Below are 23,096 nucleotides of genomic sequence, written 5' to 3'. Positions count from 1 at the left end.
AGTATCTACAATTCATTACCTCAGACCCCATTATAATGGAAGCAGCAACCAAACTGGTTACTATCAGTGGCACTAAATAGAGGAAATAGTAACGTCCATCACCATGTCCATACCCCCCATTGCTGGATATATATATATATGTATATACATATATATATATATATCAAACAACAACAAACAACACTTATATCAAATTCCCCTAGAGGACAGAATCCATCTCTTCCTTTTACCCTAAAAATTCTTAAAGATTTGGAAAATTGGTTGGAGCTTTTAAGTGTCAAATGTAATGAGTATTTTCAAGATAAAAGTAGACCTGGGAAACTGAAGATCAGAGATTGAAGATTCCATAAGAAATACATTTATTCAAACATCAGACAAATAATAAAACCATAAAGATAACTTCTGATGACAGAAAAATCCACTACTCAACAAACAATTCATTTGAAAGTAAAAAGCAAGTCAGAAGGGGTTGGGATATTTTATCATTACATTGCGACTTGGCAAGAAGTGTTTTATGGCCAAATAAGGCTTGAGAAGAGTCATGTACAGTATCTTCACCTTGGAGATTTATAAGGCGTGTAAGCATATCCAACATTCTGAGATCCTCAGTAGAAACATTGGTGAACTTTGTTTAGCCTCTCATTCTCCTAAATTTATATTATTACACAGAAGTAAAAGCAAGCAGATAGAGTTGGGGTACCAATCATGGGCTCTGAAGTTCCCCTCCTAAAGGTCTGAGGTAAGTGCCCCACCCATGTGAGGATACAGCATTCTTCAAGAAAGAAGCTGCTCTCTTCAGACCAGCTGCTGCTCCCAGAAGGCAGAATGTTCCTGAGGAAAAAGTTGATAAAGGGAGTGGTTGGAGGGGGTGGGGTTTGGGGGGCGTGGAGATGGGCAGAGGAAAAAGAAGTGAGCAAGGACAAGTCACAGCCTTCACTCAGAGCCCTCCTCTAACCTCCTGCCCACAAGGGCACAGCTGCCCCAAGGCAGCCCCCTGGGTCATGGAAATTATTAGACCAACCACCCTGAGACAGTTGCCTTCTATTCTTAAATAAGCTACCTCTACTAGAAAGGAAAACACAATACAAGGGACTTCTCTCCCTACAATGACTCTCGCCCCCATCCTTCCCACACGGCTTACTCCTGCACTTTTACTGTTTGTAGGAGAAGGAAAGAATACTCCTATTATTAAAAGAGGAGCATTATCTTTGAGACAAGGTCCACATCTGCCAACCTCATTGATTCCAAATTTGCATCAATTAATACCCCGAGATGCTAATGTTTCAAGAGATATACTCCGCTGTACTCTATGGCTTTCAAAATATATATGTATTTTAGGGCAACTTTCAAAAAATAAATTTCCCCCAACTCATTCACCACTAAATTTTCAGTCTCTGCGCAAACCTAGTGTTTAGGTTTTGGGCCTTCCCATTAGCATGATATTAAAATCACCTAGTGGTTATCACTCAACTCAGCTATCTGTGGGTATTTTATGCCAGGAAACCACTCTTGCGACTGGTTTCACTTAAGCTACTCATTTGATTTTATTTCTAATGGTCTCAGTTTTCTAAGGCATGATTTCTTTTGTCCCATGCACTATAGGAAAAAGAAGGTGCTATGCCACGTTAGCCCCGAGTCCTCATAGCTACTTAGTCTACCTTCAAACGAGGGAGGTTAACTATTCACTTGAATGTTTCTAGTTTTCTCCACAGATCATTCTTCTCTAGCAAGAGGTTTGGATTGCTTTGCTTAAAACACTATTTATCTCAGTGACTGTTTTAGAAGATGTGTTGACTTCTTAAGATGCTGGCCTAGTTCAGGGCGTGTATCTCATACGTGGAAAAAGATGGTATGAATAAAATCTAATAAAATAAACAGACATTCTAAACTATTTCTTCCACAGGGAATGTGATCTGGTCCCTGCCAGGGAAGGAATCAAAGAATATAATTTGGATTCTTTGGTCTTTTTCGTGAGCTCTTTGGCACATCTTCTGCCAAAAATGGCAAGTTCAGAGGCCTGAGGGGGCAGGCCAGCAATGTAAATGAGTGTGCTGAGCGTGGTGGGGTCTCTGGAGACTGGAGAGCAAGCCCAGGCAACTGCTGCTCAGGATAAGTAAGTGAGTTTACTCTTCCTAGAGGTCCCAAATTTTCAAGAGAAGTCAGAAAGCCAGACTTGATATGAAATGTGTGAATGTTGACACCTCACTAATTAAAAGTCTTGTTTGGCTCTGTCAGAATAGCTCTGTGGGTTGGGAAAGCCACTTGTTCCCTCAGAGTGAGACATCTGCCATCCAACTTTGGGCAGATGTAGAAATGTGGAGGAGGAAGCAGGAAAGGGAGCCTCAGGGCTCCTGACTGTCCTCCAAGCAGGTGCCTGGAAGGTGATCTCTTTCCTTAGGAGTGAGAGAAGTATGGGTTCTCATCCCTCTGGGTCCTGATGAATAGGTAATCCTACCTTATCTTTCTACTTATGAGGGTAAAATGAGCCCAGGAATAGCCACACGAGTTAAGTCTGACCCCCTGATGGGGTTTGGATCAAACTTTCACTTTGAAGTCTAGCCTCACATATAAGATGTAGACAAGGTAGCATTGCCTTTGCAGTTCAGTTTTAATAAGAGGCCCAGCTTCTTGACCGCTTATGTCAACACTAGGGCTGGGATGGGAGAGGATAGAAGAACCCATCTTCACTCATTTGAAAAATTAAAAACCTTATTTAGATTAGCAAGCTTAGAGTTGGCCTGCAATGAGATCAAATAAGTCCTTCCGGTTGCTAAGAGACCCATAACTTAATCCCCTTCCCCTGATCAGCATGTGAGACTTAGCAGAAAGGAAAGAAAATGAAAGAGGTTATGATAAAGCTTTGAAAATATTGCCAAATTCAGCAACTGGAAAATCTCACCTTTCAGACAGAAAGTCCCATGGGAGGTGAAAGACTCCCCTCCCCAAGCTTTTTTTCCTACACTGTAGCTGAAAAATTAAAAAATTCTGGAAATAGCCTGAAGGAAAGTTAGCATTTTTAGTAAGTCTTCAAGTCTTCCCTTTCTTTCCTGAGATCTTCCAGCCTTGTCATCTTTAATATCAAACATCATACATACCTCAGGAACTTGATTGTCCACTGGAAGAACTGTGATGTTAAAGCAGATCCCGTGCAAAGTGCCGCCATGTTGGTTACTGATGGAAAAGGCAAACTGCACATGTCCCGGATGGAGGCCTATATCTTGCATGGGTGGCATGTAGGCCACTTTCATGTGGTTCACAGCATGCTGCAAAGCAAATTGAGATGGACATGTGGGTGCCCATCTGCAAGGATCAGAGATTTTCAGAGAACTAGGTCCCCGAGAACCATTATGTTGACATCGAACACTAGAAATGCCACTTTGAAGAGTCCAAAATCTTTATTTTATAAATCACTTTTTCTAAAACCAGGAGGAAAAAGAACAAAGAAAGTAAATATGCCAAGTGCTTGAAGTCAGCACAACTCTATAAAAGACAGGAGATGTGAATTTTGACCCAGCTTCACTATAAATTAGCTATGTGATATTGGTCAAGTTAACTAAACTTTCAAGGCCTCTGTTTCTTTATCACTATAATAAATGAAATAATAAAGTAATAGTACTGAGCACATGGGGTTTACATACTCATTTGCAACATCTAGCTACTGTGAGATTAGGCAGAATTGGCCCTACAGACAGGGGTAGCTGCTGCCTAAGTATTCATCATTATCACTGTGACTCTAGGGGAGTTTCAGGGTAGAGTCCACAGGAAGGGGGAGAAGGTTGATGAAGATTTGGAAAGGCAGTAGGTATTATACTTTGAATATGTGTCCCCCCAAAAAGATATGTTGAAGTTCTAACTTCTAGTACCTCAGAATATGACCTTATTTGGGGATTGGGTTGTTGCAGCTGTAATTAGTTAAGGTGTGGTCACAGGGAAGGGTAGTGCCCTTCATGGACTGTAACTTGTGTCCTCATAAGAAGAGAGAGACACATAGAGAGAAGACACACAGGATGACAGAGACAGAATGGAGTGATGATCCACAAGCCAAAGAGCATCAGAGAGTCCAAAGAAGAGCAAGGAAGGCTTCTACAGGGTTTCAGAGAATCACAACCCTGCCAACATCTTGATTTCAGACTTCCAACCTTCAGAACTTCGAGACAGTGAGTCTCTGTTATTTTAAGCCACCCAGTTGTGGTACCTACAGCAGCCATAAGAAACTAATATGGTAGGATCCTGAGTTGAATGCGTTGGAATAAAACCATAAGCACCAAGTCTGTAAATCAGAGCCCTGCTACTGGTAAAACAATACAAAAGGCTGTGTTGAATTATAGAAAGATTTTGAAATCATATCCAGCTCAATGAAGCATTGTCAAATAGATAGCACATCCTAGTTAAAAGTGTTCAAGCAGACAGAATGTAGACATCAAGCATTTGATGCTTTTGACAGATGTCAAAGGCCAACATTCTTGAGTCCAACACTAGGAGTGTCATCCTTTCTCTCAGAAGACACCTCCATCATGTTTGCCAACATTTTAGCATAGCATCATACCTGAGTGAATGACCCCAGTCCCAGGGCTGCAGGATTTTTGGTGAGCTTTGGGATGCTATCCACCATGAATAATTTCCCAGCATCCAGATGTCTAAAGAGAAATACAGGAGAACACATCAGTTAATTTTCCAGGCAAGAAACAACTAGTCAAAGAGCCTGCAACCAACTTTTCTGAAGCTACAAATGTTCATTGTAAGAAGAAATAAAATGTTCCATCTTTATATTCTCTCCTGCTGTTGTGGGGGTTCTAGCCTTCAGTCCAGAGTCATCAATGCCATTCTTATGACTGCAGAAACTATGTACAGAATTTTCTGCTTTGCAAAGGAGATCATTCTTCTCATTCTAAAAAATGTTTCCTTGCTATCGTGTATATGACACAAGCCTCAGGTATACTCATGTCACTTTTCTGATTGGAGTCATACAATATGACCATTTTGTGGCCTGCAATGTCTGAAAATAGTGTTATAAAGATTCAATACCTTTTAATAAAAAGTCAAAAATAACATTCTCTTTAGAAAAAAAGAAATGTTGTATGAAAAACAGATTAAAGACTCTTTGAAGCTTACCTAAGCTGAAGACACTACCAGTAGCAGATCACTTACCAATTAATACAGCTTTTGAAGGAAGGTAGGAGATAAGTTTGAGATTACAATATATGTGGACTTGAGTACAAGTTCATGTCTGACCAAGAGAACAACTGAACCACAGTACTGTATAGGGACACTTGTGACTCAGTCCTTGGACACAACCCTCAACAAATAGCCCAGGTGATGACTTCTCAAGAGATACCTGTGGCCGAAAGAGAAAAACGGAGGTGTCGTTATCGTGTAAAGAAGCTCACTGTCATATTCTGTATCTATAAAATGTAGATGTTTCTTAGTTATGTAGGCCACCTCAGTTTCCTTGACAACCAAATGCCGAGAAACTCCAGGAGCCTCTTTTGGAAGCTGATCATCCACTGGAGTGATATGGATGGTCACCACCTGGAAAGAAATTATCTGTGCCATTAATTTGAAATACACCAAAGAAAATGTCCCCACAGTCCCCCAGTCATGGTGAAGATGCTATTCAAAACTCCCATTTGTAATATACTTCCACTGAAATGATTCAGGAGCTATTAAGAACTTGGGCCAAAAATGGAACATTCATGCCCATTTAATGTTATATTTTAAAAATAAAATTATCACAAATATAGTTAATGCCATCATGAAAGCTACAGAACAGGCATATGATACACAAAATATGTTCCTGATTTTATTTCGATTTCTCCCTTCCACCAACAATCAATGCTTTCTTTTGCTACCACCCTCTACTCAGTCATTGATCCTACAAACCTTGTTATGACTTTGGTTCCTCCTTCTCCTGTGACATGTAACACATCTCCAGGTCCCAGAGTTTTTGCTTACCAAATTTCCTATGCCATGACCACACCCCACCCCCACCCCGCCCCCACCCCAACTGTCATTCCCACTCTTACTGCTCTAGCTCCCACTCGCATTCTTTCTTCCCTACATTATTGCAATAGCTTCCTGTGAACCCTAACTCCAGTACCTAATCTCGACTTTACATATTTCTAGTGCTCTCTTTAAAAAAAAAAAGCAGGCCAACTCGGTTATTCATCTCCCCAAAAAACTAAACAACCACTCAGATTAAATTATTCAAGCTCCTCAGCATAGCACCCAAGACCTCCACAGTTTAGACACACTCTATATTTCAACTTTATCTTGTGCCACCTTTCAACATTAACCCAGGACTCCAGATGAGCACAAGATACCCAGTTGTAGTTCTCAAGAAGGCCTCTATGCTCTGGATCATGCTGTTCCTTCAGTCTACAATGCTTTTCTCCTGCTTTCTCCAGCAACCTCAGGCTTTCTTACCCTTGAGAACTTTTTTTAAAACTTTGCCCAGTTTCTTGGAACTCCTGGATGGCTCAGTCAGTTAAGTGTTCAACTCTTGACTCTGGCTCAGGTCATGGTAGCAGGGTCATGAGACTGAGCCCCGCATTAGACTGCCCTCTCAGTAAGGAGTCTGCTTGAGATTCTTTCCCTCTCTCTCTCTCTCTCTCCCTCTGCCCTTACCCCACCCCCCACACATGCTCTCTCTCTCTCTAAAAGAAATAAATCAATCTGTTAAAAAAACAAACAAACTTTGTCCAATTTCTCAGTTGGAATTGTTTCTGAATTTGGCTTATCCCTCAACAAATATTTTACTGCCTTATAGTATTAGTAGTCCACATGTCAGTCTCTCCTAGACTGAAAGGTCCACAAGGGGAGAACCAGAGCATATTGAAAACCCTGTGAAATTTGTCAGTAGACAGACAGTTAAAATGCAGAATATACCACTCAGTAGCTATTAATCTTGAACAAGTCATTCAACTTCTTGGGGTATCAGTTTTATTGGTTAGTTAAGTGTAACAACAATAATCTCATAGAGTTGCTATGAGGATCAAATATCACCATGTAGATGAGTATCTGGCACACAGTAGGTGCTCAATAAATATTGTGTTCATTTTGGCTGCTCCGCAATTAGCATGGTATTTTGTAGGTAGATGATACTTCATTGGTGTTTGCTAACCCAGTCAGTATGTCCTATCTGTGATTTTAAAAACTTAAAATCGTACTCTCAGGGTTTGGGATCATGTAAGAGGGCAAGGCAGTTTTGCCAAACAACTTTTATAATCACATTTATTTTTTTTCCCCAATAATCCATGACTGTTTGCGAGAAAGCAATTACGAACTCTCTCCCGAAACGGGACATCTGTTTGGCATCATGGATCTTTGCACAGCTTGATGCATGAGGTATTCTTACCCTGATTCTAGTATTAATATTGTTACCAAAGCACAGATCAGCAATGCCAGTTTTGTCTACAATAATGATGTTCACAATATCTAATTTGAAAATGAAGAAAATTCCTTTTAAAATTGATGCACAGAGCAAAAACCATGGCATAGTTAAGCTTTTCTGTGATAAAGCCTGGGACACCGGCTCAGTCAGCTACAAGCTATGCTCCCTGGGGCAGATAATTTTACCCCTCTGGGGCTCAATTTTTCTCTCTAGTAGCACAGTGAGTATCTAGTAGTAGGTGCTCAATTAATTAATCCCCTGTCTCCATCCTTCATTACTTTTACAAAAGCATACAACATATTTACTACTCCGTTATGAAGCATTTCAATAATTAAAAACTAAGCCAGTTATCAAAATAAAAGAACACAATGACAGTCATTTCTCCAGTCTCCTGGAGTCTGTGTCACAATTTTTTTTCCAATTACAGTTTTTTGCTAATCTACAAAGTTCAGAAATTCTCTATGGGGCCTCCCAGCCATAGTGTGCATCAGCAAGGCTCCACTTAATTGAAAAACTGGATTTAATATGGAAACAATAGTTATTGTGCCTTCAAAGAGACCATTTTCCATGCTAATTTATTCTCCAATGTGTTCTTTGTATAAAAAGAATGTACAAGCATGCTTTTTTATACCCCTGTAGTAATTCTTGGTGGGCACATTTTTCAACATGCTTTATGATCCCTTAAGTTGATGAATCTTTACATATTTATGTATGTTTAAACAATTATTGTGTGTGTGTCTGTGGGTAGGAAAAATCCTATTTTAAAAAAACTCCATAGAGAAATAAAGAATCCTCATTGTACTGAAATTTGGTTGTAAAAAAGACATTGAACAGCCATTCCCAGACAGTGAGAAAGTAGTGCCCGATCACGGGCTCTTGCTGCTGGCTCTCCCTGCATCCCTGCAGTCTACTTACAGCCACAGGCACCTGCACACACACTTGAAGAGAATCTGAATATAAAGTGATAAATCAGTACACAAAATGACAAAGCCTGACCTTGACCCTCAGGATCAGGGTCCACATATGATACTCCGACAGCTACTATCTGACTTTCTTAGCCAGAAGCCATCAAGCCTTGGTTCTCGATCCTTTCTCTGCCTCAGCTTTGATTTTGGTCTGATTCGTTATCTTGCATCTTCTTTTGAGATTATCCGGTGCTATTTCTCAGCCCCAGAAACTAATACCCATGTTAGCTTTGCCAACCCCACTTTCCATTCTGACTTCTGACAAATGTCCATGCCCTGGATGCCCATTCTCATCCAGTCATGTCCAGTTGCCTCCTTCCACTTGACCTACAGGCCTTTATGGCACCTGCTTCCTTTCTTCCTCCATCTCTTAGTCCTCTTCCTATTTCTCTCATCTATCCTTATTTTCCATTCTCCATTTTACTTCTTTTTTTTCTTCAAGTTTTTACTTTAATCACCTAGTGCTCATCACGACAAGGGCATGTCTTAATCCCTCTCTCCAATTACACCCTCCCCCCCCATCCCATTTTACTTCTAATATCACTTTCTCCTAGGTTTAAGATCTCTTACAGCTTAAGACCTAAAAAGCCCTCTACTGAGAAGGATAAGAAAGGAAATACTTTTCAAAAACAAACTGAGCAGGTGAGGCTTAATTTGATGACAGTAATGACAACCAAGATAGAAAGAGAGAGGGGGTTTCTTGCTGATGTGTAGATACACTGTTGGTTGGTGTGTCAGTCAACCTCTCAGAGGATCATTCAGTAGAGAAGGACTAGAGGAGGGAAGGGGCATCCCTGCTTATGTAAGTTCTTTCCTGCTTTATGCACATTGTGTCTCACCTGAGGAGATCCTTGCTTTCCATCCACCATAGGGAATAAACTTACAACTGGATCTGCAGAGTTTGGTCTGACCTATTTGCCAAGATTCAGAAATAATTCTGTTTCAATGAAGTTTTCCTACTCTAGGGAGATCTCACATCCCCATTTGATCAATAAATATGAGATAAATATAAATAATTCTATACCTATGTTGCATAAAATATGTAATAGCAGAAGAGGAAAAAGAAGTCCTGAGCTTTCAGTTAAAAAAAATACATAATCTGCTAAAAGTGATATGATATTCTAGTCAGAAGCAGGTCAGTTTGAATAGCTACAATAGAAGATTTAAAAATAAATCCTATTTGTCGTCGCCATTTTGCATCATCAAGTCAACCAAGGTCTCAAGCAAAAATGCAACCTAGAAATGGCATAGAATACACTGACCAAAAAAGGGACTTGTTATTTGGAAAGGAATTGATTTGTTATTCAATATGCAGATGAATTAAGAATTTTCTCATTCATTCTCTATTCCCTCTTAACAGGGATCACCTTGTTCCTTCAGTTTCTGGGCTCTCTGACATCATTCTTCCTAATCATCCCTTTTTGTTACCTTTGTCTTAGCAAACAGATGAATAGCTCAGTCCCCTATATAGTGGCTAATGTAAGTGACAGTGACATTATGAGAAGCATTATATAGTCAATAGGGACATATGCTTTAAGAAATCATTCTAGAGGGGCACCTCGGTGGCTCTGTCTGATAAGCGCCTGGCTCTTGATTTCAGCTCAGGTCATGATCTCAGGGTCATGAGGCCAAGCTCTGCAGCTGGGCTCCATGCTCAGCAGGGAGTCTATCTCCTCCCCCTTCTCCATCTGTTCCTACCTGCTCTAAAATAAATAAGTCTTTTTAAAAAAAATCATTCTAGAGCTGGTTCTAGATTTGCTTAGATTTCTACACATGCTACCTTCCAAGATCATAGGTATAAAATGCCTAGCAAGAAGAACTATGTATAGTAAGTGATCACTTATTTTCAGCTGTTTTTCCACCCCTACCACCAGCCATGCTCTCTTTATATGGAGACTACCTTTTAAGTTTATAGTTGTCCAGATCCTACACTAACTTCCTTTTCTATAATTTCTATATGAGAATGCCTCCTTAAACTTATTTCTGTATCCTGTATACTTAAATGATATACTTGAGTGGTGGTGAAACACATAGTTCTTCAAAAGCAATAATAAATAATAACTAATTTATCTATTGAGTGCTTACCATATGCCAGAAAGCTCAGTACTTTATATATAATTATCTCCCTTACCCTCACAATTGCCCTATAAGGAAGTTGTAGTATTTACCTATTTTACAGGTGAGGAAACTGAGGCACAGGTCAGGTCAAGGACAGGAGAGAAACATGGGCAATGTAACTTCAGAGACTATACTTCACCACTTACACATAAAATGCCAGTGTTTTCTTGAGTGTTATGAGGCCAGCATATTTGGCAGGTGTTCTGCAAGGGTCCCATGGTTAAATAATCTTGAAAACACAGCATAACATAACACGGAGTTTTTACAAGTAATTTACAAATGCAATATTTACAAATACAATACTTTACAAACACAATAATTTACAAAACATATTAGGAAAGTAAAAGGTAGAGAAGACATGCAAAGAAATTGACTTAACCTTGCTGAATCCATTGCTTCTCAAACTTTGAATCTTAAGACCTGCTTTTATATAGTTTCTAATGACACCTCCCAGAACGGCTATCTGTGGATTAGAGTTGAGGACAGTATTCAGAGATAGCTTCTTACCTGCGGCACTGAGAGATTTGGAGGTTCATGGCTGTCCCACAGGACAAATTCAAAAGAGTCTTCAAAGATCTCTCCACCAAAGTGACGATAGTAAATGATGCCATTAAATAGATCCCTCTGAAGGAAGCCAGGGACAGGATAGCCTATTGGGTCCACAAAACATCACATACTTTTGTAACAATCTCCCAGATGTTGGAGTATAAACTTTGGACTTACCTTCGAAGTACTTTCTGCCTCGTATGGTGTATGCACCCAAGGAATTTTCATTAAATATTATATTTATATTATATAATAATATAAATATATTATATAATATTATATTATATTAATATTTATTTATATTATTATAATATAATATTAAATATTATATTATATTATCAAAGCTTATAAATAATAAGCAGAAAAATTAAAGTTGCTACACCTATCTGAAAATATGTAGAAAAATTAGCATTACAAAAAATATTTTTTAGGAACATAGTCTTAACTAACACTAACTGCTTGATCACTATTATTCTGTTACTCCTGAGTACTTTAAGAAATAGTTATGGAATTATTCTGATAAAGCATAAACAAATGTTATTCAGGAAATTACTTTATCAATATTTAGAATAGGCCAAACACTTCTCTTCAAACTTATTTGTTCTATCATCTTGTTTGGCAGACATAATTTTTCATAGTGTAATAGTCAGCTTGAGGGCTGTACCTTTCCAGATGCACAAATTCGAATAGATCAATTTAACTTTTCTAGGTGTGAGGTTTCCCATCCATAAAAGGAGAACGATCATCGTATTATACCTCATAAACTTGATGTTCACCATTGTACCAATTCTGGCGCCAACAATCTTCACTGTTCAGAACTTACCTATCAGCCCTGGCCCTGGTTTCTTCATGATTTCTCCAGCTTCAGGAGGTTTTGTGATATTAAAGAAGATGTAGTCATCACTGGAGTCCATGTCTGATGCTCTGAGCATGGAACCCTGGATCGGTATGGTTTGCCCCTCCTCCAGTTCAATCACAACATTGCTTATGAGGAATGGGGGACTGTCATCTTTAGGCAAAATGTTGATGGGAAACTTATGGCGGATGCTATGTTGGCCATCAAATATCCTGAAGATCACAAAGTCTTTGGTGGAATCACTGTCGTCATGATGATAGCGAACAACTCCAGCCTGAAGGTCAGCCACAGTGAAGAGAAATCCTTTCCCACCTGATGGAGACAGCAGAGATGGAGCTGACTGAGTGAGGGATGCCAAGAGAACAGCTATGGTGAAAGCAGCCGTAGAGAAAAGGGCGTTAAGGAAAGAGGACCAACCAATTCATGCCTCACTTAAACAGTCTTGTTTAGTCAGCTCTGGACCTCCAAACCTGGCTATAACACTAATGAATACTGGCTATAACACTAATGAGTTGTGTGGATTTGGGCAAGGTACTTAATTTGTTTGAGACTCATCTGTGAAACAGGGTTAATACTACCTACCTCATATTCCCTAGTAAGGATGAGAGAATTTAAAAAACAGTAAGCCTACAAAATATGTTGATTATTAAACTCATTGTTGTCATCCTACAGGGCAGCACCTCTTAGAGGGGCAGTCTTCAACCAGGAGCATTTGTACCAGCTAGGATGTCTTTAGAAATGCAAGTTCCATAGATAAGCCCCAGCAATCTGTTTCACTAAACTTCCAGGAGAGTCTAACACATGCTAAAGTTTGAGAATCACTGGCTTATTGCCCAAAAGCTAGAGCTCTGGTATCTAATGGCCTCAGTTCAAAGCCCAGTTCAGCCATTTTCTAGGTAGATGACCTTAAACAAGTCAACTTCTCTAAATCTCAGGTTCCCCATTTGTAAAGTGGGAATAATGATACTACTTCATTTCATAAAGCTGATATAAGTATATAGAATGCTTTGTATAGTATCTGGCACAAAGAAAATACTTAATAAATATTAGTACTATTTTCTAACTCCTCTGAGCCACATCATCATGGGCTATCACTCTACTCTTCATTTCTACAGTGCTAATAAACATTGCTTCACTCTGTATAGGTGATTACAGTTCTTGATGACAAGTGCCCCAGTGGTCTCCCCACACTGTATGGTTGTTTTAAAACCCTGATGAATAAGTGATTAAACATTTGTGTAAAGCTTCTGCATAGAAAAGGAAATAATCAACAAAATGAAAAGGCAACCTATAGAATGGGAGAAATATTTGCAAATGATATATCAGATAAGGGATTAGTATCTAATATCTATAAAGAATTTAGCAAACTTGACACCCAAGAAACAAATACTCCACATACGAAAGAGGCAGAAGACATGAGCAGACATTTTTTCCAAAGACATGCAGATGGCCAACAGACATGAAAAGATACTCAACATCACTCATCACCAGGGAAATCCAAATCAAAACCCCTGTGAGATATCACCTCACACCTGTCATAATGGTTAAAATTAACAACACAGGGAATAAGAGATGTTGGCAAGGATACAGAGCAAGGGGTACTGTCTTACACTACTGGTGGGAATGCAAACTGGGGCAGCCCCATTGGAAAAACAACATGGAGGGTCCTCAAAAAGTTAAAAATAGAACTACCCCATAACCCGGCAATTGCACTACTAGGTATTTACCCAGTGGATACAAAAATACTGATTTGAAAGGATACTTGCACCCCAATGTTTACGGCAGCATTATCAACAATAGCCAAATTGTGGAAAGAGCACAAATGTCCATCAACTGATGAATGGATAAAGAAGTTGTGGTATATACATATATATAATAAAATAATACTCAGCCATCAAAAAAAGATGAGATCTTGCTATCTGCAATGACATGGATGGAGCTAGAGGGTATTATGCTAAGCAATATAAGACATTCAGAGAAAGACAAGTATATGATTTCACTGATGTGTGGAATTTAAGAAACAAAACAGATGAACATAGGAGAAGAGGGAAAAAAAGGAGAGAGGGAAGCAAACAATAAGAGACTCTTAACTATAAAGAACAAACAGGATTAACAAAGGGGAGGTGGGTGGGGGATGGGCTAAATGGCTGATGGGTATTAAGGAAGGCACTTGTTGTGATGAGCACTGGGTGTTATATGTAAGTGATGGGAATCATTAAATTCTACTTCTGAAACTAGTATTACATTATATGTTAATCAACTAGAATTTAAATAAAAACTTGGGGAAAAAAGAGAGAAAGAAATGTGACCCAAGAGATGCTATGTACATCCTGTCAAATATGATCTGCCTTTGGAGGAAATACTGCTCAGATTCTCTTCTAGGTCAAACAGACTGGTGTTTCACCTCTTAGTGTAAGCCGTCCATGCTGCAGGCCGCCCACGGTGACCAGCCGGACAGCATGGATGTCATCGTTGTCGACAATCTGGAACTGCTCCCAAGTGATGGCCCGAGACTGGCCCTCTAGAAGACTCAGACCTATAAGAGAAAACAGACAAGTGTCCTGGAAAGTTCTATGACATGCCAATGTGTCTACTTTAAGACAAGATTAATAAATTTTCAGTCACGAAACTAGCTGAAAATTGTATCTTTGAAAGCTTTACAAGAAATTGGAATTTCGTTTTTATTTTTAGAAATTTTTTTTTAAGATTTATTTATTTATTTGAGAGAGAGAGAGCAAGTGTGCAGAGGGGAGGGGCAGAGGAAGAGGAAGCAGGAATCTCAAGCAGACTCCATGCTCAGTGTGGAGTCTCATGTGGGGCTTGATCTCATGACCCGGAGATCATAACCTGAGCTGAAGCCAGGAGTCAGATGCTTAACCAACTGTACCACCCAGGCACCCCATATTTTTAGTAATATTTCCACTTTTCAATAAGATTTTATTTATTTGATTTTATTTATTTATTTCAGAGAGAGAGAGAGAGAGAGAGAGCACAAACAAGGGGAGTGGGAGGGGGAAACAGGTTCCCCACCCAGCAGCAAGCCTGACTCAGGGCTTGACCCCAGGCCCTGGGACCATGACCTGAGATGAAGGCAGACAGCTAACCAACTGAACCTCCAGGTACCCCATAATATTTCTTCTTTTAATACTATTAACCCCAAACTCACAACTTGTTCCTTATATATCCATTGGAGACATTGTGGTCCAGAAAATAAATACTAAAGGAAAGAAGAGATGTTATGTTCACAGTGGTCTCTAGTTCAAAAATGTCCACAAGGAATTTTTCAAAGATGAATCCAGAAATTTTAAGCAGGCAAAAGAATCAGAAGAGCTTTTCCATATGTTATGAGTGCAAGAGTAGCCCATAGGACAAAGAATGTAAAGTGGGTAACCATGCAAATACAGAGCTACTACACTAGCGGAGCATTGAGCGGTATTAGACGTGAAGAGTGTGACACTCTGCAATGACGGCTGAATTGTGTTCTGGACTCTAACAAAGAAGGGACCTTTGTAACTAAAGGAAATGAAATAAAATCTTCTCCCTGGACCCAGCATGCTGGAGGAAATGTGGGGAGAGGGTAAGTGCTGCTCAGAGCAGCCAGAATACAGATCCTGGATGGAACACTCCAGTGAAAATGCGGAGCTGAGCATCACTGCCAATGCCATTATCCAGGAGATAGAGGAACTGACCTATTGCAAAGAATACAAAAAGGGAGCAAAGCAGGCACCTGGGTGGCTCAGTGGCTTAAGCCTCTGCCTTCGGCTCAGGTCATGATCTCAGCGTCCTGGGATTGAGCTCTCTGCTCAGGAGGAGCCTGCTTCTTCCTCTCTCTCTGCCATCCTGTCTGCCTGCTTGTGATCTCTGTCTCTCAAATAAATAAATAAAATCTTTTAAAAATATTAAAATTAAAAAAATAAAAGGGAGCAATGCTTTTTGAGAAAACAAATTGATAAAATTTAAAAGTAGTGTACTGGTGGACCTGATGACACTTCCTTTCAAACCTGGTTAGCTTCTCCCCATCCCCTCTTGCCAGCTGTGACCATGCATGTGCTGTCTCAAAGCAACAGCCCCATTGGGAGCCCCACAGTCCCCACAATTGTGAAGTCCTGGCTGCCACCACTGCCTCATCTTCTGATGTGGCTGGTTACCTCAGCTGTCCTCTTGGTCAAGGGCCAGGTTGTGGCATGACCCACTCTTGTCACCACAGCCAGGTCCTACCTACACCAGGGGACCCAGGGAGTTTCTGTTGCAACAGCAAAGAGGGGCCAGGTAGCTCATCATGGACATGTGGGAAGCTAACATCCAGCGGGGCAAACTGACCATAGTGAGACAGGAGATGGGAAGGAGTTAAGAGAGAAACTATTCACCCTTTCCCCAGCCCAACTCTGACTCTTGCTACACACAGTGGCTCCATCTCCTCCTGGAGACACCAGCATGAGGGAGCAGTCAACTTCACTTTCTCACCAACTTAGTCTTGTCAACTTTTTGTTTGTTCCTCACAACATCCATTCCCCCTCATTCTTTTTGGGTATAGAGTTAGTATATGACCTGCCTCAAGGGCTGTTGGCTGGGGAACCTGGGGTAAGCCATACAGTCTGGAGACAGAGAGAGAGAGAAAGATGGGAGGGAGGAAGAAAGGAAAGAGAGAAGGGAGGAAGAACAAACACATATAAAGAATCTCTGTGAGGGATGCCTGAGGGGCCCAGTCAGTTAAGTGTCCAACTCTTGGTCTTGCTCAGTTCTTAACCTGAGAGTCGTGAGTTCAAGACCTGTGCTAGGCTCCATGCTGGGTGTGGAGCCTATTAAAAAAAAAATCTCTGTGATTGGTAATAAGGGTTTTGAAGCCATGAGTGTATGGTACAGCATAATCCAAGGCATCGTGGGACACAGCAGAAGAACAAGCAAGACTAGAAGTATAGACAGCAAAATATTAAGAGTGGTTCTGTCTTCATGGTGGAGTAATAAATGATTTTGTTCATTCATTACCATTTCAATCATTTATTCATTACTATCCATTCATTATTAGTATCATTATTATTATCCATCCATTCATTCAATTTATTGCTTAATGTACTTGCCAAGTTTTCAGTGATGAACATGTATTAAGTTCATCATAACTGAAAATTGATTTTAAAAAAAATTGTCATGTCCCAAGTAGTCAAAACCAGATTTGGAGCGCTCTTAACAAGCTTGGGTTTCACAGATCACACAGACTATTAAGTCTTTATCTGAAGCAATAATTCATTTAATATATTATTACTAAACTTCGGGTTATCAATTCCTTCTTTTCTTTCATTATCCTTGTAACAGGTAGAGTAGGACAGAGAAACACAAGACTGCTCAACCAATGTTCTCATGACTGAAACTCACATACATGCAAACATGTGTGTGTGTGTACCCACATGCAAGGGCATACACACACACACACACACACACACACACACACACACGGCAACGAGTTTAAGCCACCATGTGGGAATTTAAATCAGACAAAGATGTTTTCCCTTAACAGAACCTACGGCCACTACTTACAAGTATATTTTAAATGCTGTCAATGAGATCAATGGGAAAGGAGAAAAATCCTCATTTACATTCCACATTTACATCTGATCTAAATATATACATTGCATTAAAGATCACTCAGAAGTGACCTTCTTTTAAAATAAAGCAGTTTAAGCTCTTTATTCCTGCATTGTGGCTTCCTTGCCTGTCTTAGAAACAGGACAATGAATTAGTCTACCGCTTCCTTCCCTCCTTCTGAATAGCGGTTGGACACCTTTTTGCTCTCTGTCCCGACTATAGCTCAGTCTCCCAAGTAGTCACTTTTTGCCTCATTCATTTGAAAGGTGCCCTTCTGGCTTATTTCTTCCAGAGGAGAAACTTGGCTTCCCCACACAGGAATCCTGGATTTAAATTTCTCACCCTGCTAGTAGGAAAAACAAAACAAAAACAACTATCTGATTGCCTTCACCGGGCTGGGTTTCAGCTGCCTCTTGTGCGAAATGGGAAGAAAACGACCTTTCTTTCCTGACCCATATACTTTCCCGTCTTCCCTTTAGGGCTCTGTGGCTTCTCCACGGAGCTTCACCTGTGTTCCAGGACACCCGCGGGGCGTTGGTATCTGCTGTTCTGATGGAGATGTGGACTGTAATCGGTGCACTCCTCTCGAAGAAGAAATCATAAACCTCCACCTCCAGCTGCAAACAAACAGTTGCCTATGGATCACACATTGACAGTTTAGAGCATAAAATACCACTATTCCTGGGGCAGACTCCACAGTGGGAGGCAAAAGGTTAGATTTCTGCTGAAGCCATAACTCATTTTTTTAAAGATTGGTTTATTTATTTAAAAAAAAAAAAAAAGAAAGATTGGTTTATTTATCTTAGAGAGAGAGAGAGAGTGTGTGTGTGCAAGCGAGCACAGGGGGAGGGGCAGAGGGAGAGAAGCATACTTCCTGCTGAGCGAGGAGCCTGACATGGGGCTCAGACTCAGGACCCTGAGATCATGACCTGCACCAAAATCAAGAGTCAGATGCTTAACCGACTGAACCACCCAGGCGCCCCGCCTAATGTCATTTTCGACAAACAGATCTCACGTTTTCAGGCTCTAGATTTTGTTCATTAGTTAGCAGTATTGTTAAATTTTCCTCTCCATAAAAGAAGCTTTTAGCCTCAAATAGGTGAATACGGTGAAAAAGGGTCCCTGTATTTGCTCAAGAGACCAGCCTCGGGCCACTCGAGCCCAAGGTACAAGGACCAGAGCAGTAAATCTTAACTGCGGGAGGCTTTATTCCCCCAGGGGACACTTGGAAATGTCTAAAGACATTTTTGATCTCACAAATAGGTAAGCATGGTGGGCTGTCCTACCGGCCACTAAATAGTAGACAGAGGCCAGGGATGCTCCTACAAGCTACCATGCACAAGACAGTCCGCATAATAAAGAATCAGCCAGTGCGAAATGCCACTGGTGCTGCTTTTAAGAGACCCTGCTCTAGAGGCATCTATCTTTCCAAACATATTTTTAAATACCCAGATTTTATTCGCTTCCATGAAATCCATAGCTAATAAATGGGGCTAAATGAGAAGGTTTTTCATAAAGATTTTATTTCTTGGGGTGCCTGGGTGGCTCAGTGAGTTAAGTCTCTGCCTTCAGCTCAGGTCATGATCTCAGGGTCCTGGGATCGAGCCTCATATCGGGCTCTCTGCTCAGTGGATAGCCTGCCTCCCCCTCTCTCTCTGCCTACTTGCGATCTCTCTCTCTGTCAAATAAAGAAAATCTTTTTTAAAAAATATTTTATAAAATCTTTTAAAATTTTTAATAATTTTTAATAAAACTTATAATAAAATAAAAATTTTATTAGATTTTATTAAAAGGTTTTATTAAAAATTTATAATAAATTTTTAATAAAATCTTTTTTTAAAAAGATTTTATTTCTTTATTTGAGAGACAGAGGAACAGAGGGAGTGAGAGGGAAAACCAGACCCCCTGCTGAGCAGAGATTTTTTTTTCCCGATACAGGGCTCCATCCCAGGACCTTGGATCATGACCTGAGCCTAAGGTAGACTCTTTCCTAACCAACTGAGCCGCCCAGTGCCCCATTAAGTTTTTTGTTTTTTTTTTTAATATTTTATCCCATTAAGTTTTGAACCTTTTTATGTATTATGCACATATTTTACCAGATGCTGACAGGGAAGGATGGCATATAGGACAGAAATGCAAAGCACACGCCTACTTTTGAAGAATGTCCATTTGACACTGAATCGCCATTTGGTTGACCAGAGAGGATAAATTCTTAAATGGCAGCATATCAGCAGGTACTACCCCACCAAAGAAACAGGTTCAAGGGGGCCAAAGTAACAGACTAGAAATGGAACCACACCCAGGCGGGGATGTCTTTTGGAGGTAGAATGTCAGTATCTGTTAGGTTGAGCCATCTGAAATTGTATGTCATGTGCTCACTAAGAAACACTGTTCTCAAACCAACAGGGTACCTGGTAAAACGAGTTTGAATTTGCATGGCCGAAAGAATGAACCGCCTTGACATTATAGTCCAAGGAATGCTTGGCTAGCTTCAGGAGCATGGGTCATTGCGCTGGCCTCGGGAGTCCTACCTTAGGTGACTGAAGGAGCCCAGGACTTCCAGCCCACAGAATCTGCAAAGCACCTAATCACTGAGAAAACTGAGAGTCACCCTCTAACAGCAATGACAAAATCACACATTTGACCAGGTTCTGCTTTAGGATCACATTATACCATGCCAGAAAAGACACACAGAAAGCAACTAGAGGAGCTGTTTTTTATTTAGGAGTTCAAGGTAAAACTGGACATCTAATGAGTAATGACCCGGTAATACAAAAGGAATGGGAGGCAAAAGGAAAAAAGAAAAAAAATGGCTGCCACTTACTATGATGAAGTGAAGAAAAGCAAAGCAAAGGGCAAAAACATGGCACTTACAGTCAAGTCTTTTGTCTTCCCTGAAGGCTAAATGCTGAGAATGCCTAAATTAGATAGAGGGCAATTTGGAACGGCAGGCTCACTCATTTTCCTTAATAAACCTGAAGTCAGGTCTGTGTCAATCTGCTCATGTAAACGTTCCATCCTGTTTGAATCAACTTGCTGGTAGGTCTGCAAGTTTGTGGAGGGTTATTATGTGCAAGACTGTCACCAGCTGTTCTCAACTCCCATCCAAAACAAAATTAGAGGGAAGAGGTTAGAAGAACAGCAGAAGGTACTGAGATTAGACAGGAAGGAGACTTTTCTTTTTTGTTGCTGTTGTTGTTGTTGTTGCCAAAAGCTTTTATTTTTTTTTTAATTTTTGTGTTTTTTTTGGTTTTTTTTTTTAATTTTTTATTTTTTATAAACATATATTTTTATCTCCAGGGGTACAGGTCTGTGAATCGCCAGATTTACACACTTCACAGCACTCACCAAAGCACATACCCTCCCCAATGTCCATAACCCCACCCCCCTTCTCCCAACCCCCCGCCCCCCAGCAACCCTCAGTTTGTTTTGTGAGATTAAGAGTCACTTATGGTTTGTCTCCCTCCCAATCCCATCTTGTTTCATTGATTCTTCAGGAAGGAGACTTTTCTGACAGGAAAGTGTTTGATAGAGAAACTAGTCATCTAATGAGATTATGGAATCTTCTATCCTGAGTCAGGGTTATTCATTAAAATTAAGGATCTCAGGGTATCTGGGTGGCTCAGTAGTTAAGCGTCTGCCTTTGGCTCAGGTCATGATCCCAGGGTCCAGGGATTGAGCCCCTGCATCAGGCTCCCTCTTCAGCGGAAAGCCTGCTTCTCCCGCTCCCACTCTCCCTTGCTTATGTCCCCTCTCTCACTGTCTCTCTCTCTCTCTCTGTGTCAAATAAATAAATAAATAAATAAATAAATAAAGTAAGGATCCCAGTAAAACACTTCTACAAAGAAGGAATAATAGAATTTATTAATGAGGGGTGCCCGGGTGGCACAGTGGCTTGAGAGTCCGACTCTTGGTTTCAGCTCAAGTGATAATCTCAGGGTCATGGGATTAAGCCCCATGTGGGGCTCCACACTCAGCATGAGGTCTACTTGAGATTCTTTCTCCCTCCCCTGACCCTCCCGCTTGTGCTTATTCTCTCTCTTTCTCTCAAATGAATAAATAAATCTCTAAAATAAAAAGAATTTGTTAATGAAAGGATTGTAGACAAAGTCATCTTTAACTCCCATGGTCTATGGCATGCAGAAAGGCCATCAAGGACACCGGAGTTCTCAAACCAGTGACCTCTGGACCAAAAGTGGCCCTCAGAAATATTTCATAGATGCCACAATATGTTTCAGAATTTTAAATATGTATCCTGTATTTAAAAATTGAAACATTTTTACAAAATAAAAGAAAAATTTACGGATCTCCAACTCCTCTGAAGAACAAGAGCTAAGGCTACCCTGGGTGTGGCCTGATTTGTGTGTATTCACACAAGGCAGCAATCACTGGCGTGGGGGCAGCTGCCTCCCCTCAGTCTCCCTCTCCCATCCCCTCCCCCTGCTTAGTCTCCTCATTTGCATCACATGCCCAGCTCCTGTAAGCATTTGAGTCTGCCTCCAGATTTACAGTGACTGATTCTCTTCTGAGGCACTGAAGGTACAAACTAACCTGAAGGTGACGAGAAGTGCCTGCATCTTCACTGACTGTGGATACCAGACAGGTTAGACGCTTCATCTCCCTTTCTTCTTACCTCATAATGTCTCCGCACAGAATGGCTGCTGTTCGGCGGCTGATAGGCTATCTGCAGGTCACTTAGATCCTTCCAGGTGAACGAGGAGACCGGTCTGGTATGATCCCACAGATGTGTCACATAGCCGTCCAGCGGAGCTTTGGTGATGTTAAACACCAGCAAGGGCTTAGGGGTCTCGTCCTCTTCACAGTCCAGAACGGATGGAGTCAGGGAGGTCAGGATGAACTGATCCACTTCCAGAGTAAACATGGCCATGAATGCAGCCCTTGGAATCTGATTAGGAAAGCCAGCTCTGATATAGACGGGCAACCACGCACTCTCTGACTTTTGAAAAGGAAAAAAAATACGAAGGGGAAATAATATGAATGAAGCGATCACATACATGGCTAATAGTTTGGAGACAGGATGTCCAGCAGTGGCCTGAAACCTGGCTGCACATTAGAATCAGTGGACAGTTGTTGTTTTTGCTTTTTATTTTATTTAACACAAGCAGGGGGAGTAGGAGTTAGAGAAGCAGGTTCCCCACTGAGTAGAGAGCCTGATGTGGGGCTCCATCCCAGGATGCTGGCATTATGGCCTGAGCTAAAAGCAGACAATTATCATCTGAGCCACCCAAGAGCCTGAATCATTGGAGAGTTTTAAGCACATACTGATGCTCAAGCTTCATCTCTTGTGGGTTCGAATTTAATTGTTCCCAAAAAGGAACCAGAAAACTGGTATTTCTAAAACTCTCTCTGGTGGACTCTAGTATGTAGCCAGGATTGAAAGGGTACATTCATTTTGGTGTCAGAAGGAACTGTCCTTTTGAGTCTATGTCCAGCACTTTTGTGATTTTAAACACACTGTTTAACTCCTAAGCCTTTTCCCCTCTTTGTAAAATACAAATAGTGGGACCCCAAGTATTAAGTGAGGATTAAATGAGATAACCAAAGTAAAGCACTTAGCTGTGTCTGGCGTGCCCCACCTACCTCCTCTGGTCACCCTGCCCACTTCCTGCCATGTGGTTTT

The 23,096-nt window shown here is 40.7% G+C and overlaps 1 protein-coding gene across 7 annotated transcripts in view; it reads right to left on the bottom strand.

Annotated features, from left to right (window-relative positions):
- FREM1 (FRAS1 related extracellular matrix 1) overlaps positions 1-23,096 on the bottom strand; it is a 173,974-nt gene that overhangs the window by 93,028 nt on the left and 57,850 nt on the right. For all 7 annotated transcript variants that reach the window (XR_004277487.1, XM_032307887.1, XM_032307891.1 and 4 more), the window contains 8 exons: positions 22,089-22,412; positions 17,964-18,072; positions 14,280-14,411; positions 11,843-12,187; positions 10,981-11,123; positions 5,336-5,529; positions 4,547-4,637; positions 3,096-3,263 (listed from right to left, as the gene is read on the bottom strand). Coding sequence is in view for 6 of the 7 variants with exons in the window: in XM_032307887.1 (XP_032163778.1) it covers positions 3,096-3,263; positions 4,547-4,637; positions 5,336-5,529; positions 10,981-11,123; positions 11,843-12,187; positions 14,280-14,411; positions 17,964-18,072; positions 22,089-22,412 (1,506 nt within the window). In the remaining variant the exon portion in view is untranslated. The remainder of the gene's footprint in view (positions 1-3,095; positions 3,264-4,546; positions 4,638-5,335; positions 5,530-10,980; positions 11,124-11,842; positions 12,188-14,279; positions 14,412-17,963; positions 18,073-22,088; positions 22,413-23,096) is intronic.

The sequence above is a fragment of the Mustela erminea genome, chromosome 12 (genome assembly GCF_009829155.1).
Source record: "Mustela erminea isolate mMusErm1 chromosome 12, mMusErm1.Pri, whole genome shotgun sequence".
Taxonomy (NCBI): Eukaryota; Metazoa; Chordata; class Mammalia; order Carnivora; family Mustelidae; genus Mustela; species Mustela erminea.
The sequence above is the reverse complement of the archived record's forward strand: the minus strand, read 5'-3'. Positions and strand labels throughout refer to the sequence as shown.